Source organism: Pantherophis guttatus, chromosome 1 (assembly GCF_059756535.1).
Source record: "Pantherophis guttatus breed Tessera chromosome 1, ASM5975653v1, whole genome shotgun sequence".
Classification (NCBI taxonomy): domain Eukaryota; kingdom Metazoa; phylum Chordata; class Lepidosauria; order Squamata; family Colubridae; genus Pantherophis; species Pantherophis guttatus.
In genome coordinates this window covers 179,052,424-179,068,687 of record NC_142063.1, presented here as the reverse complement: position 1 = coordinate 179,068,687, position 16,264 = coordinate 179,052,424, and the positions used below count along the sequence as shown (strand labels likewise).

General features: G+C 37.5%; 1 protein-coding gene across 1 annotated transcript in view; it reads right to left on the bottom strand.

Moving 5' to 3' along the window:
* Positions 1–16,264, bottom strand: part of TRPM8 (transient receptor potential cation channel subfamily M member 8) — a 356,525-nt gene that overhangs the window by 267,934 nt on the left and 72,327 nt on the right. Inside the window, exon 7 of the mRNA XM_087887046.1 lies at positions 10,874–10,941. Coding sequence (XP_087743172.1) covers positions 10,874–10,941 — 68 coding nt within the window. The remainder of the gene's footprint in view (positions 1–10,873; positions 10,942–16,264) is intronic.

Genomic DNA, 16,264 nt, shown 5'->3' with positions numbered 1-16,264 from the left:
ATTGGAATATATGCACCTAATCAACAACAGGATAAGTTTTATAAATTTTTACACACTAAAATAATACAATGGGACTATAAATCTTTTATCCTAATGGGTGATTGGAATGGAGTAATAGACACACAGAAAGATAAAAAAAGTTTATCAAAAAGCTCAACACATGTGAAATTATCTAAATCTTTTTTTGATATGATGGAAGATATGGAGCTGAGAGATATTTGGAGAGAGCGGAATGCTGAGGAAAGAGATTTTACATTTTTTTCCGATAGACATCAATCCTTTTCCAGGATTGATTTTATACTAATTACAAATGATTTTTTTTTTAGGGTGAAGAAGACGAAGATATGTCCAAGAATCTTAACCAATCATAGTCCGGTCTGGGTGGAATTGGAACAGGAGAGGGGGAAAGGAGGTCTTGGAGGTTAAATTAAAATTTATTTAGATATGAAGAAAATGTGAATGAACTTAAGAAACAAATGAAGGAATTTTTTGCTATTAACATGCATGTACCTCTATGGAAATGGGATGGTATGGGATGGGATGCAAGTAAGGCCTACATGAGGGGAGCTTTAATACATATGAATAATAAACATAGATTAAAACAACAGAAGAAGCGGAAAGAGATAGAGGAAGAAATAAAAAAGAAAGAACAATTACTTATAATTAATCCAGGAGATAAGAAAGTAAAAGAAACAATAAATATATTATGAGAGCAATTCAATATGTTAATGGCTGATCAAGTGGCAACTAGTTTACAATATGCTAAACATGATACATTTTGTAATGCTAATAAACCAGGCAGGTGGTTGGCTTATGTGTTGAGGAAAAAACAGAAGTCATGAGTCATTGGTAAGATAGAATTTAGAGGTAAGGAGGTTTATCAACAGAATATGATCAAAAAAGCCTTTTTAGAATTTTACACAAAGCTATATGCCAGTGATTCAATACAAAGTAAAGATATAGATAGATACCTAACAGAAGAGAATATCTCTGAATTAACGTTAGAACAGAGGGAAGGATTGAATCAGCCAATAACCTCTGAGGAGATTATTGCAGCAATTAAACAGGTAAAAACAGATAAAGCTCCGGGAACAGATGGAATAACAGCTGTTTATTACAAGAACTTACAGTCTGAAATGGTAGAACCACTTAGAGTTTTATTTTGTAAAATTCAATCAGGGGGAGGAGTCCCACCCTCTTGGAGAACAGCTTTTGTTTCATTGATCCCGAAGGAAGATCAAAACTGTGTCAAACCTGAAAATTTTAGGCCAATATCACTTTTGAACACTGATTAAATATAATGTTAGACAAATTGTAAACCTACTGGAATATTTGGAAAAAAACAACCAAGTCCCTGCAGCGTTCATATTTTTGGATGCAGAGAAGGCATTTGATCGATTGAATTGGCAATTTTTGTTTAAGATAATAGAAAAAATGCATTTTGGAGAGTATTTTATACAATCAATTAGAGCAATATATCAGGAACAAACAGCACAAATAATAGTTAATGGAGGTTTAACAGATGTTTTCAAAATTGAGAAAGGAACAAGGCAGGGTTGTCCTTTGTCTCCATTGCTGTTTATTTTAACTTTAGAAGTTCTGTTGAATAAGATACGTGACTCTGACAAAATAAAAGGAATTGTAATTAGACAGCAAGATTATAGATTAAGAGCGTTTTCAGATGATTTGATTGTTACTTTATCTCGACCTATAGAAACAGCTCCACACATGTTGGATATAATAAGTCAATATGGTAGGGTATCTGGATTTAAAGTAAATCAACATAAGACAAAGATGATAACTAAAAACATGTCTATATCTCAAAGAGAAGACTTAGGAAGAATAACGGGGTTTGAAATAGTTAAAAAGGTTAAATATCTAGGAGTATATATTGCAGCCTCAAATACGAAATTATTTAAAAATAATTATGAAGTTCTCTGGCAAAAAGTGCAGAAAGAAATGGAGAATTGGAAAAAGTTACAACTATCTCTACTGGGAAGGATAGCAGTAATAAAAATGAATGTATTACCCAGGTTTTTATTCTTGTTTCAAATGATATCAGTGCTTAAGAAAGATGGAAATTTGAGGGAGTGGCAGCAAGGGGTTAATACTTTTATTTGGGGTGGGAAGAAACCAAGAGTGAAATTGAAAATTATACAGGATATACGTGAGAGAGGAGGTCTTAAAATGCCTAATTTAAGATTGTATTATGAAGCAGCTGTTTTATCACAGCATGCTTATTTGTTATATGAAAAAAAGTGGATAAAGTGTTTAAGGGTCATATACTTAGAAATGCGTTGTTGAGGGTTTGGAGGTATCAGTATAAGGTATCAATATATTGAGGTATCAATATAAGCTAAACTACAAGATACCTATATGGACAAATCCCAGACATGCAATAGAAAATATAAGTATAGAACAAAAACAGGAGGTGATTACTTATAAAGAACTTCTTTTTATGGAAAGGGGTAAATTGCAATTGAAATCTTTAAATGTATTGAAAGAAGAAGGATCGCTAGAATGTTCAAGAATAAATCGGAAAAATGTTGGAAATGTCATCAGATACCGCACTCATATTACCATATGTGGTGGACGTGTACAGAAGCTAAAAGATATTGGACTAAAATCCACACATGGATGGAAAAAATGACACAAAAACACATAGACTTTAAACCAGAGATTTTTTTATTGGGGATGGTACCTGAAATATACAAAAGAGAATTGAGATATTTGATTGTGAATGTATTAACAGTGGCTAGAATTGTGTTTGCTAAAAATTGGAAAAATGAGAAAATGCCAATGCAAGAGGAAGTTATTAAGAAAATAATGGAATGTGCAGAAATGAGTAAATTGACATTTGAAATTAGAGAACAAGAAGATAAACAATATTATAAGATATTGGATTCATTTTACCAATGGTTAGATAAAAAGACATGGAAATGAAATATGGTAGAGATTTTTTCAATGCAAGAAATGTAGAATTATATAATAATACAATATAAAGATGTACTGTTATTGGAATGATTTAGGAGAATGAAGGGCATAATACAAATTAACTTAAATCTTAGATTATTCTTTATGAAAAGAGGGAAGAAACAGTCATAGTTAAACATATGATTAATGAGGATAATAATACATGGATATATATCAGTGGTGGGTTCCTTCTGGTTCGGCCAGGTTCGGCCGAGCCGGTAGCGGTGACTATATGATGTTACTGAACCGCTTCTCTTTGTTTGGGAGCTGGGCCCTCCTGCCCCCCTCTGCTCCCCGCATTATTCTTAACTTTTATTTGGCCCCACCCCCAATCTATTGCTGCCTCCCGAGTCCCAGCTGATTGGCTAGAAGGAAAAAAACTGTTTAAACTCTTGCCGCGGGGCTTCAAAGGGCCTCCCTACAGCTGATCAGTGATAAAAGGCAGTGTGGTGGTAGACGGGTGCCTCCAAAAACGAATGAGTAGACAGGTGCCTCCAAAAATGAATGAGTAGACTGGTACAGCTCTGCAAGCAGTTAAAAGCCTGGTAGACCAGTACCTCTGCTAAATCCTAAAGAATTTCACATGACCATCAAGCCATGCCCACAAAATAAGCCATGCCCACAGAACCGGTAGTAAAAATTTTTAGAACCCACCCCTGATATATATGAATAGAGTGAAGACTTGTAACCAACCGACACACTGTTTATATTTACATTGAAGATGGCTTTTTATTTGTTTTTTATATATTTGTTTAAAAAATAATTTTTTTGTCCAAAAAAAAAAAAGAAAGAAAAAGAAATACAATATTTAATTATCCATATTATCACAGCAGCAAGAATAATCTATGCACAGAATTGGAAAAACAATAATATACCAACCGAAGATAATTTGATCAGAAAAGTTTTGGAATGTGCGAAGATGGACAAATTAACAAAGGAGATACAAGAAAAAGAGGAAACAGAATATTACTTAGTGTGGGAGAAATGGTATGAATGGCTGGAACACAGAGATAAAAGGCAACGAAAAATTAAATAATGGTTGAAATAGGAATATAATAGCAAATATGAGGAAACAAAAATTGTAGAAATGAATTTGTGCACATGGGTATTTATATATATATGTAAATAAATAAATTAATATTAGAAGTATATGTACAAAAGATATATTAGAATAAGGGAGAAAAAAATGTATAAGTAAGAAATTCTTGACTGATGTGAAACTGTTGAAAAGGAAAGTGCTAAAGCTTTCTTTTTGTTTTTTAAAAAATGTTTAATAAAAAAATTTAAAATAAATACTGACAGGGTAAGCCACTAGTATATGAAAATAAGAGCAAACTTCTCTCCCTTCTAGTACTGATTACTGATTACTACCTACTTTGGTAATGAAACATCTGCAAGAAAACCATCAAGCTCAGAGAGCACCAAGGACCCCACAGTTCAACCCTGAGCTACAAATATTCTCTTCTATTGATAAACACTTTTTGGTTAGAGGGACTCAGAGCCTGCCTTATATGGGATGGCTCCCAGTGGATTTCATTCTAAATTTTGATACGATTTCTGTAAATAAGGAATGTAGAATTGTAATGGCTGAGTATTTGATCCTTCATACATCAAAAAAATACAGAGCTAAGGGATAAACAAATAAACAGATTTGAAAAAAGAAAAGGCTCAAGAAAAAAAAGAGTGAAAGTGTAAGAAAGAAAGAGGAAAAGAAGGAAAACAGAAAATGAATGACTTCCAACTTTTTTTGGTACAGATAGAAATAAAAAAATATATTAAACTCTTACTCTAAGATTAACATTTGTCTACATTATTTCCATAATCCCATATCAACTTTTAATTTCAGTTTCTCACAAAAAGTCCAGTAATGGTTCATATCACTTTAAATTCTATTTGTTAAGGAAACCACAACTGATTTATTTAATTGCACCAAACTCTAAATAAAACAGGAATGGAAAATCCTAAACTCTAGTGTAGACCCATGCTTCTCAACGTTGGCAACTTTAAGATGCATGGATTTCAATTCCCAGAATTCTCAAGGCCCATCTTAAACTTGCCAAGACTGAAAAATGCTGATCTACAAATAGAGATTTTTCCATTCCTCTTTTACTGGCTCTTACTTACTTATGAGCAATTGTAATGCAAAAATCCTCACTTCCACTCCATTCCAGAGCAATGATAATGCAAAATCCTCACTTCCACCCCATTTCAGAGCCATCATAATGCAAAATCCTCACTTCCACCCCATCCCAAAGCACTGAAAATGCAAAAGCCTCACTTCCACCCCATTCATTCTTGCCACATTTGTTAAATGAATCACTGCAGTTGTTAAATTAGTAAACACAGTTGTTAACGTGAAGCTGATGTCCCCAATGACTTTGCTTGTCAGAAGGTCACAAAAGAGGATTATATGACCCCAAGGCACTGCAACTGTCATAAATATGTCAAGCATCCGAATGTAAATCACGTGACCATGGGGATGCTGCAACGATCATAAGTGTGAAAAATACACACCCATATCAATCCTGGTCCAGGATTGATATGGTTTGGATGACAGCAGAAATACGGACAGGAGTGGAAGAAGTAGAAATAGGAGTAAACGAGTGGGCAGACCATAACTCAATAACTATAAAATGGAAAGGACAAAAAAGAGTTAAAAGATGGACATTGAATCAAAATATATGCAAAGACAAAGAATACAAACAGATATTGGAAAAGAAGTTGAAGATATTTTTTATTGTGAATAAAAAAGAAGATACATCAATACAAAACCTTTGGGATATGCTAAAGGCATACATCTGTGGACTGACAATGGCTTATAATGCAAGGAAGAAGAAGGAAAGGAAATATCAACAAGAAAAACTACAGGAAGAACTTAAAAAGTTAGAAAGAAAATGACAGGAAGATCCCCAAAATAAAAAAATAAAAGAGGAATGGAATATAGTTAGACATAAAATAAATTTAACAATCCAAAAGGAAATAGCGCAGAAAATAAAGATGTCAAAACAAAAGTTCAAATAACCAAGAAAATAAAATACTTAGGGATTTGGCTTACTGCAAGATGCTCCTCAATTAAGGAAGACAACTATGAGAAATTACTACTGCAAATTAAAAAAAGATTTAGATAATTGGAAAAATTTACAAATTTCATTTATGGGAAGGATCGCTACGATCAAAATGAATATTTTGCCCAAAATACTATTTCTCTTCCAAGTTATACCAGTAAAATTAGAGAAGACTTTCTTTGAAACATTAATAGAACAATTACCAATATATATGGCAAGGAAAAAGACCGATAATTAGATTAAAAACATTGCAAGACACAAAAGACAGAGGAGGAGTAGCACTCCCAGAAGGGAAATATATTATCAAGCATCTTGTATAATCTGTCTGAAATAATGGATGGAGTTAAGGGACAAAAGAACATTAGTGATTGAAGGGCACAATTTGCAAGTGGGATGGCATGCATTCCTTTGGGACGAAAAATATAAAATACATGGTTACTTTAGAAGACACATACTAAGGAATGCATTGCTACAAATTTGGATCAAGATTAAAAAACAACATTACACAAAAATATCAATTTGGATTTCACGTACAGAACATTAAAACATCCAAATTTAACTGAGTGGGACAAGATAATAAGATATAGAGATATATTAAAAGAACAAGGAAATCTGAAAACAAAACAGGAATTGGAACAAGATCTAAATAGAGAAACTGATTGGTGGATATATATGCAAATTCGGTCAAAATATAAAGAAGACACAAAATTAAATGCGATACACACTAAACAAAATGAATTGGACAAAATTATACAAGGGACAGAGGAGAAATTAATCAGTAGAATATACAAATTTTTGCTGCAATATAAAATGGAAGAAGAAATAGTTAACGATACAATGATTAAATTGGCAAAAAAAATTAACCACACAATAGAATTGGAGAAATGGGAAAAATGTGGCAAATAAATACAAAACTAACAATGTCCACGGCATACAAGGAAAATCAGTTGAAGATGTTTCATACATGGCATCTACCCCCGGCTAGACTTGCAAAGGTGTTTCCGAGTAAATCTCCAGTATGTTGGAAATGTAACAAGAGCTACGGAACATACTACCACCTCTGGTGGACATGTCCAGCTGCAAAGAAGTTCTGGGCTAAAATTAAAGAATGGCTAGAGAAAATAATAGAACAATAATTATCCAACTGAATTGGATAAAAGGTCTATTCACAGTTGAAGTGTAGAATAGTTATGCTACAGCAATCCTATATAGCTTATTATTACCAACTACCAGCTGTATTTTGGAGGATTAATTTTATTATTGAACAACTACAGTGCTCTCTGCCAATCTAAAATGTTAATAAACCTCAAACCTGAATATTTAAGAAATTAAAAGTGAGGTTATGGCTTTCTTAGGAGAATATCTATGTGTACACAATTATTGGGCAATTATTAGTGTGCAGAATTATTATGCAAAAATTTAAAAAATTCCAATCTTACTCATTTATTTTCATCTGTTAAAGTGAGAATAATAAACAAACAACTCAAAATTTACAAATAAACATTTCTGACAGTTCAAAAAATAATAATAATCAGTGACCAATATAGCCACTCTTCTTTTCAATAACAGTCATAAGCCTTGCATACATGGAGTCTGTCAGTTTCTTGAACTGTTGACGATCAACTTTTTGTGCAGCAGCAACCACAGCCTCCCAGATACTGTTCAGAGAGGTGTACTGTTTTCCTTCACCATAAATCTCCCGTTTAAAAAGGGCTCACAAGTTCTCAATAGGGTTTTAGGTCAGGTGAGGAAGGGGGCCATGTCATTATTCTTTCACCTTTAAGGCCTTTACTGGCTAGCCACACAGTGGAGTACTTTGATGCATGTGATGGAGCATTGTCCTGCATAAAAATCATGGTCTTCTTGAAAGATGCAGACTTTTTCCTGTACCACTGCTTGAAGAAAGTGTCTTCTAAAAAGTGGCAGTAGGTTTGGGAGTTGATTTTGAGTCCATCTTCAACCCAAAAAGGTCCAACTAGCTCATATTTCATAATACCAGCCCATACCAGTACCCTACCTCCACCTTGCCGCCGTCCGAGTCAAAGTGGAGCTCTGTGCCCATTACTGATCCAGCCATGGGCCCATTCATCTGGTCCATCAAGAGCCATTCTAATCTCATTAGTTCATAAAACCTTTGAAAAATCTATCTTCAGATATTTCTTGGCCCAGTCTTGCCATTTCAACTTATGTGTCTTGTTCAGTGGTGGTCGGATTTCAGCCTTCCTTACCATGGCTATGTCTCTGAGCACTGAACACCTTGTACTTCTGGGCACTCCAGGTAGGTTGCAGTTCTGAAATATCACAGCACTGGAGGATAATGGGTTCCTGGTAACTTCATGTTTGATTCTCCTCAAATCTTTGGCATCTTTGGCTTTTTTTCTCAGCATGTTTCTTGCAACCCTGTTGACTATTTGCAACAAAACATTTGATGGTTCTGTGATCATGCTCCAATATCTTAGCAATTTCAAGAGTGCTGCATCCCTCTGAAAGACTTTTTACAATTTTTGACTTTTCAGAGTCAGATAAATCTCTTTTTTAGCCCATTTTGCCTGAGGAAAAGAAGCTGCCTAATAATTATGCACACCTTGATACAGGGTGTTGATCTCCTTAGGCCACACCCTCCCTCATTACACAAATACACATCACCTGAACTTATATCCAGCATTTAAGTTTATACAGCTTGGAGGTGGAAAATATGCATACAAAGGATGAGATGGTCAAAATAGTCAGTTGCCTAATAATTGTGCACATGCTGTAACAACTTTTATAGTAGTTTTTATCATAGCCATACTCCAATAGAAGAGAATATATATCAGTGGGATCGTCAGAGCCTTTTAAAAGCATTTTTCTATAACCTCTTCCCAGCTGAGTTGCCTGATCGCCAGAGGCTTTTAAAAACATTTTTTTACAACCTCTTTGGCCAAAGAGGTTGTAGAAAGAAATGCTTTTAAAAGAAAAAAAAGCCTCTGATGATAGGCAACTCAGCTGGGATTGTTAGGGCCTTTTAAAAGCATTTTTTACAACCTCTTTGGCCGAAGAGGTTGTAGAAAAAATGCTTTTGAAAGTAAAAAAAAAAAAAAAGTTGGCTATGCCCACCCAGTCACATTACCCACCACCACCACCAAGCCATGCCCACAGAACCGATAGTAACAAATTTTACATTTCAGAGATATTTTACGAGAAGAGTTCTCCACAACCGCAATACCAGACCTTATGCAACCAGATTCCAAATTTTAGGGTTAGACAACTTAGAACTACGCCGACTTCAGTCTGACCTAAGCATAGTACATAAATTTATCTGCCACAATGTCCTTCCTGTCAACAACTACTTCAGCTTCAACCACAACAATACACGAGCAAATAATAGATACAAACTCAAGGTAAATCGCTCCAAACTTGATTGCAGAAAATATGACTTCGGTAACAGAGTGGTCAATGCCTGGAATGCACTACCTGACTCTGTAGTTTCTTCCCCAAACCCCCAAAACTTTAACCTTAAACTGTCTACTGTTGACCTCACCCCATTCCTAAGAGGTATGTAAGGGGTGTGCATCAGTGCACCAGCATGCCTACCGTCCAGTGGTGGGTTCCTCCCGATTCGGTCTGGTTTGGCCGAGCCGGTAGCGGTGACGATATGACATCACCGAACCGGTTCTCCCCCCCGCCTTCCCACCCCCCACCCCCCCACGTTATTCTTACCTTTTATTTGGTCCCACCCCCAATCTATTGCTGCCTCCTGAGTCCCAGCTGATGACTAGAGGGAAAAAAAACTGTTTAAACTCTTGCCGCGGGGCTTCAAAGGGCCGTCCTACAGCTGATCAGTGTTAAAAGCAAACAAATGAGTCGGATCGTAAGTGCGAGGATTGGTCGTAAGTGCGAGGACCTTCCAGAAATGACTCTGACCAGCTAGCCACGCCCACCTAGTCACATGACCTCCAAGCCACACCCACAAAATAAGCCACACCCACAGAACCGGTAGCAAAAAAATTTAGAACCCACCCCTGCTACCGTCCCTGTCCTAATATTCCTTTTTACTTACTCTTTCCATGTATTCAAATTATGTTTATACTTTTACCTGTTATCTTATATATGCTTGACAAATAAACTTATGATTATGATTATGATTATCAGTTACTTTGTGTATTGCATCTTAAGGCACATGTCCTTAGCAGAACACTAGAGGGTCTCAGTAGCAGGAAAACTACTTTTGCCTTATGGCTATGGAGTGTTAGATTCAGTTCCAAAAAATTGTGCACAGATGCAGCAGTTGTCAATTATTTGTTAAAGTGTTGTGCTGTTTCCAGGTGTCACACATCATGAGACCCTAAGTGGTGCTGCATTCCTACTTGTTTTTTGATCCCTTTATTTATGAAATGCATGGCTGAGAGTTGATTTCCAGACTAACTAAAATGCAATTTATAAAACAAACAAATGTACTGAAGAGGATGGAAACCATATTCAAAATATAAAAAGGCTACATTATTTTATGGGGGAAAATCATCTAAAGGACTACAAATGCTGAAAGATTATCTTTTTCTTCTAAATCTTCCCCCTTTTTAAATGTGGAAATTTTAAATTTTTAAATTTTAAATTCATCTTATTTATAGGGGTATGGGTAAGGCGTTTTAAATTGGGGAGCCATTTTAGATTTAATTCTGTTTTAAACGTATTTTAATTGTTTATATTGTATGTTTTTTAATTTTGGCTGTTCACCGCCCCGAGTCCTTCGGGAGAGGGGGCGGTATAAAAATCTAATAAATAAATAAATAAATAAATAAATAAATAAATAAATAAATAAATAAATAAATGCTTCTGAGGCCTAGGGAATATCTTACTTTCAGAGTTTCTTTTCCTCCTCCTTGGGCAAAGCATACAATTGGAATCTTTCCGCCATAATTAGAATCTGAAAAACAAGTATATGACACATAAACAGATGGTTTTTAGCAATACTATAAATTTGCCTTATTTTAATTAACAGTGTATCAAAATCTGTATTCCAGTCTCCAAGTTTACTTTCACTGAAATAAGCCTCAATATTCACATCAGATTGGCTAGATCAGGGATGTCAAACTCAAGGCCAGTGGGTCATATCTGGCCCGCAGGGTGCTTAAATCTGGCCCGCGATATCTGCCTGGAAATATCAAAGGGCTGGCCTGTGATGCCTCTGTTGGCCAAAATGGGCCAGAGGGGGGCATGTGCACCCCATGTGGCCCATTTTCAGCCTCTATGGCCTCCTGCAGCACTCTGCCAGTCAAAAATGGGCCACATGGCCTATTTTCAGCCTCCATGGCCTCCAGCATGCTATGCACACCCCGGCCATGCCCACCTGACCACAACCCCCCTCCTCCCCAGCCCTCTGAAACACAACCCTGATGCGGCCCTCAATGAAATCAAGTTTGACTTCCCTGGGCTAGATAGAATAAAATGAATAGCAATAGCAATAGCCCTTAGACTTATATACCACTTTACAGTGCTTTATAGCTCTTTCTAAGTGGTTTACAGAGTCATCATATTGTTCCCAACAATTTGGGTCCTCACTTTACTGACCTCGGAAGGATGGTGGGCTGAGTCAACCCTGAGCCTGGTGAGATTTGAACTGCCAAACTGCAGTCAGCCAGCAGTCAGCAGAAGTAGCCTGCACTCTAACCATAGTGGCAGGAGGGACAAATAATAATTATATTGTTTTAAAGCTGACCCAACTCTTTTACACATCAGCCCGCACTCTCAAAACAAGTGCACCCTGGGAAGCCAGACTCCATTTTCCTTTAGCATTTGGAGGAGGCAGAAGCACAAAGAAGAATCCATCTTATTCTGTGGCACATGCTCATCCAAGGATAAACCCACATTCCAAATACAGAGCATCGCTGATGAGATTTAGATTACTTGTATTTATTAATTGTTATGTTCAGCAGTAACGCAGAACTGCCTATCTTGTATTCGGTTCTTATTGTATGTCCACAGTATTTTGCTGGTCTACTAATTTAGTCACTATATTGAAGAATGAAATAATATTGGTTTGGCATGATCTGTTTTTAATAAATCCATGCTGGCTGTTAGTTATTACTTTACTCATTTCTAGATGTTGGCAGATCTGTTTTTTTATTATCTTTTCCAGTATATTCCCGGTTTTGATGTTAGGCTGATTGGTCTGTAGTTTCCTGGGTCTGTTTTTTCCCCCTTTTTTGAAGATGGGAACCACATCAGCTCTTTTCCAGTCCTCTGGTGCTCCAGGGTTTTTGAAAGATGTGGTACAGTGGTTTTGAGATGACATCTGCCAGCTCCTTTAGTATTTATTTTTTTCTTGTTATTTATATGTTGAAAGAAACTTTTTAAAAATTATCTTTGACTTTTGTTGCAAGTCTTTGTTCAATCTGAGCCTTTGTTTTCCTGGCTTCATCTTTGCAGATTCAGGCTATCTGCAAAGATAGCCTTAGTTGTGTTTCATCTTTCCATTTTTGGTACTTGTCAGAAAGATCTTTGTGCAGCCATGCTGGTTTCTTCTTGGATTTCTTGTTTTTCTTTTTCAGTGGTATTATGGGTGGGCTTTTACGATTATATTTTTCAGAGTTTCCCAAGCTTCTTGAGTTGTTTTCCCCTTTTGGATTTTCATCCAAGAAATCTTTCCCAAGTTCTCTCTGATTTTGTTAAAATCAGCTCTTTTAAAATCTAAGACTCTGGTATCATTATGTTTTATTGCTTGTGTTTGCATTATGTTGAATTCTAGTATGACATGGTCACTCTCACCCAAGGTTCCTGCAGTTTCAACTCCCTCTATCACTTCTTCTTTGTTTGTAAGTATTAAATCCAGTATGGCTGTCCCTCCTCTACCTTTTGGACAACAAAGCTGTCAGCTAGGTTGGTTAGGAATCTATTTGATTTCTCATTTGCTGCGGAATTAGTCTTCCAATTGATGTCAGGGTAATTGAAGTCCCCCATTCAGGGGTGAAATGCTCCCGGTTCGGATTGGCTCGGGCGAGTAGGTAGCGATGGCGGTGGGCAGTTCGGAGAACCGGTAGCAAAAATCCCTGCCCCCGCCCCCCATGCCCAGCTGAGCCCCGCGATCATCAGAGCATTTTTTTCCTTTTAAATGGTTCTGACCAGCCAAGCTCTGACATCCCAGCTGAGTTGCTTGCTAATCAGGCAACTCAGTTTGGATCGCCAGAGCCATGTAAAAGAAAAAAAGTTTCTTTTTCTCTCCCCCCGCCTCCCAGCCTCCAGCTTGCTTACCTTAGCTGCTGATCGCATGACAATCGCAATCCATGCATCAGCAAGCAACTGAATCTCCCTGCCTGCAATCAAGCTCATCGGTGAGCAGCTCTTTCTACCTGCCTGCCTGCCTTCCTGCCTAGACTTGTGGATTTCAACTCCCAGCAAAGCTGGCTGAGGAATTCTGGGAGTTGAAGTCCACAAGTCTTAAAGTTGCCAAGGTTGGAGACCCCTGTTCTATTGGGTAAGTTTTTTTCCCCTTTGGGAGCTCTAAAAAAAATAGTTAATTGGGGTTTTTTTTAGTTGTTCTTTTTTTAGACCTAGCCATTTAAAGTTTAGGAAGTTTTAAATGTAGCTGCTTTTATATAAAAATAAATTAAAATAAAATAATATTTGTGCAGCTTTCTGAGATTTAGTGTGTTTCTGTACTGTTTCACTCTAACTACACAAACACACAAAATCTCACAAAGCTGTATGTGGAATTTTGTGTGTGTAAAGTGTGAAAGTTGTTTTTTGGGGCTTTTTGTGGCTGTGTGAGGTTCCTGCTTGTTGCAGGGGCCATTTTGGGTCTAGCACAGCTGCTTTTACATTGTGAGTGAGCCAGTTGTGTTGTGTTGTGTTGTGTGTGTGTAAAGTGTGAAAGTTGTTTTTTTGGGCTTTTTGTGGCTGTGTGAGGTTCCTGCTCGTTGCAGGGCCATTTTGAGTCTAGCACAGCTGCTTTTACATTGTGGGTGAGCCAGTTGTGTTGTGTTGTGTTTTGTAGGTTAAAAAAGGACAAAGAAGTGACATTGACTTGGCCACGCCCACCCAGTCACCTTACCACCAAGCCCCGCCCACTAATTAAGCCCCGCCCACAGAACCGGTAGCAAAAAAAATTAGATTTCACCCCTGCCCCCATTACTATTGTAGTGTGTTTTTCTACATAGATTTGTTAGTTGATTAGCAAAAAGGACATCTATTTTTTCTGCTTGATTGGGTGGCCTATAGTATACACCTATGGCCATGTCATTCTTTTTTTCTTTTATATTGATCCATCGGCATCTGGGTCCAATCTACATATTCCATCATTGACCATCGGGGGTGAGGTGTTACCCCCTGTGGATAGGGCCCGCAACCTGGGTGTCCTTCTGGATTCATGGTTGTCTCTGAAAAATCATGTAGCAACCGTGACCAGGGGGGCCTTTGCCCAGGTTCGCCTTGTGCGTCAGCTGTGCCCTTATTTGGACCAAGATGCCCTACGCACTGTTATTCATGCGCTGGTCACCTCCTGTCTTGACTACTGCAACGCTCTCTACCTAGGGCTGCCCATGAAAACCACTCGAAGGCTTCAACTGGTGCAGAATGCAGCTGCGCGGGTTGTGATGGGAGTGTCCCGACACTCCCATGTTACACCCCTCCTGCATGACCTGCATTGGCTACTGGTTGCCCTTCGGGTGAGGTTCAAAGTGCTGGTTATCACCTATAAAGCCCTTCATGGCTTAGGTCCAGGATATTTGTCAGACCCCCTGCAGCCAGCAACAATCTCCAATTGCCCAGTGCGTTCCCACAGACAGGGCCTCCTCAGGGTGCCGTCGGCCAGACAATGTCGGCTGGCGACCCCCAGTGGGAGAGCTTTCTCTGTGGGTGTACCCACCCTTTGGAACCAACTTCCTTTGGAGCTCCGGATGGCCCCTGACCTTTGCTCGTTTTTGCCGTGAATTGAAGACCTGGTTATTTCGTAGCCTGGACTGATGAGGGGTGGGTGGGTTTCTTAATAGTTTTTAAACTGATTTTAAACTGTTTTAATTCGGACTTTTAATTTTATATTGCATTAATGTCATTGTGTATTTTACTGTTGTGAGCCGCCCTGAGTCCATTGGAGATAGGGCGGCATATAAATCGCATTAAACTTAAACTTAAACTTAAACATATGCATTCTAGGTGGTTTTTGTCTTTGGTTTCATGCATTTCTGTAGCAATATAGTGATCCTTTACATACAGTGCAACTCCTCCTCTTTTATGGGGTTTGATTTTTTAAAAAACAGTTTGTATCCTTCTATTCCAGTCATAGGTTTCATCCCACCAAGTTTCTGTTATTTCAACTATATCATTTCTACCTTTATGTATTAATAGTTCAAGTTCACCCTGTTTGTTCCACAGACTTTGTGCTTTGTATATTTCTATATCGGCACTTGAGATCTTTATGTCTGACTCTGGCTATGCTTCCTATGTCTCCTATTTGGTATTTGAGTTTGTCTTCCTTCCCATCCCTCCTTATTTCAATATTTGATTTGCTTTCTAGGGCTTTTTGCTTAGAATTAGGTATAACTACACAGCACCTTTTCACCACAGCAAAGCACAGTCCGCTAATCAAGCCACCTTTCCAAGTTCCTTGCACAACATCAGCTAGTCACACAAGGACTTGAAAAGTTTAATGATCATCTTGAAAGCTATAGAGCCTGGTGATCTTCTTTCCAAAATGCCATCAGTGGCTTAGATTTGTCATGTAGTGAAGATTTAATAATTAAATGGCTCGGAATTGAATCTGCTGACCATGCAAAATGAATCAGGACAATAAACATAAACTACCCTGAAACAGGCCTTATAACAATCTGGGGCAGACTTGATGAGTGCTATGGCTCAGCAGAAGCTTGGAAAATGCACTGTTCAAAAGACTTGATAGCTTTTTCAAAATACCTAAAAGAGCCTATCAGAAACTTAGGGAACTTAGCGACTTTTGGATGGAATTTCAAGTAGCTAAGTCAGAAGGGGGACTTGCAAGGACTTGCATTCCTTGACACAGCCAGAGGTGTCAACCCATTGTACAAAAGTTACCCTATAACTTTATTCATTCATTCATTCATTCATTCATTCATTCATTCATTCATTCATTCAGTCGAGTACATTCTAGATAATATATATAAGTATAAGCATGAATTGAATACATAAAATGAATACAGTTAAAGGGAACATTAGGACAGGGATGGTAGGCATGCTGGTGCTTTTATGCACGCCTCTTACAGACCTCTTAGAAGAGCAGT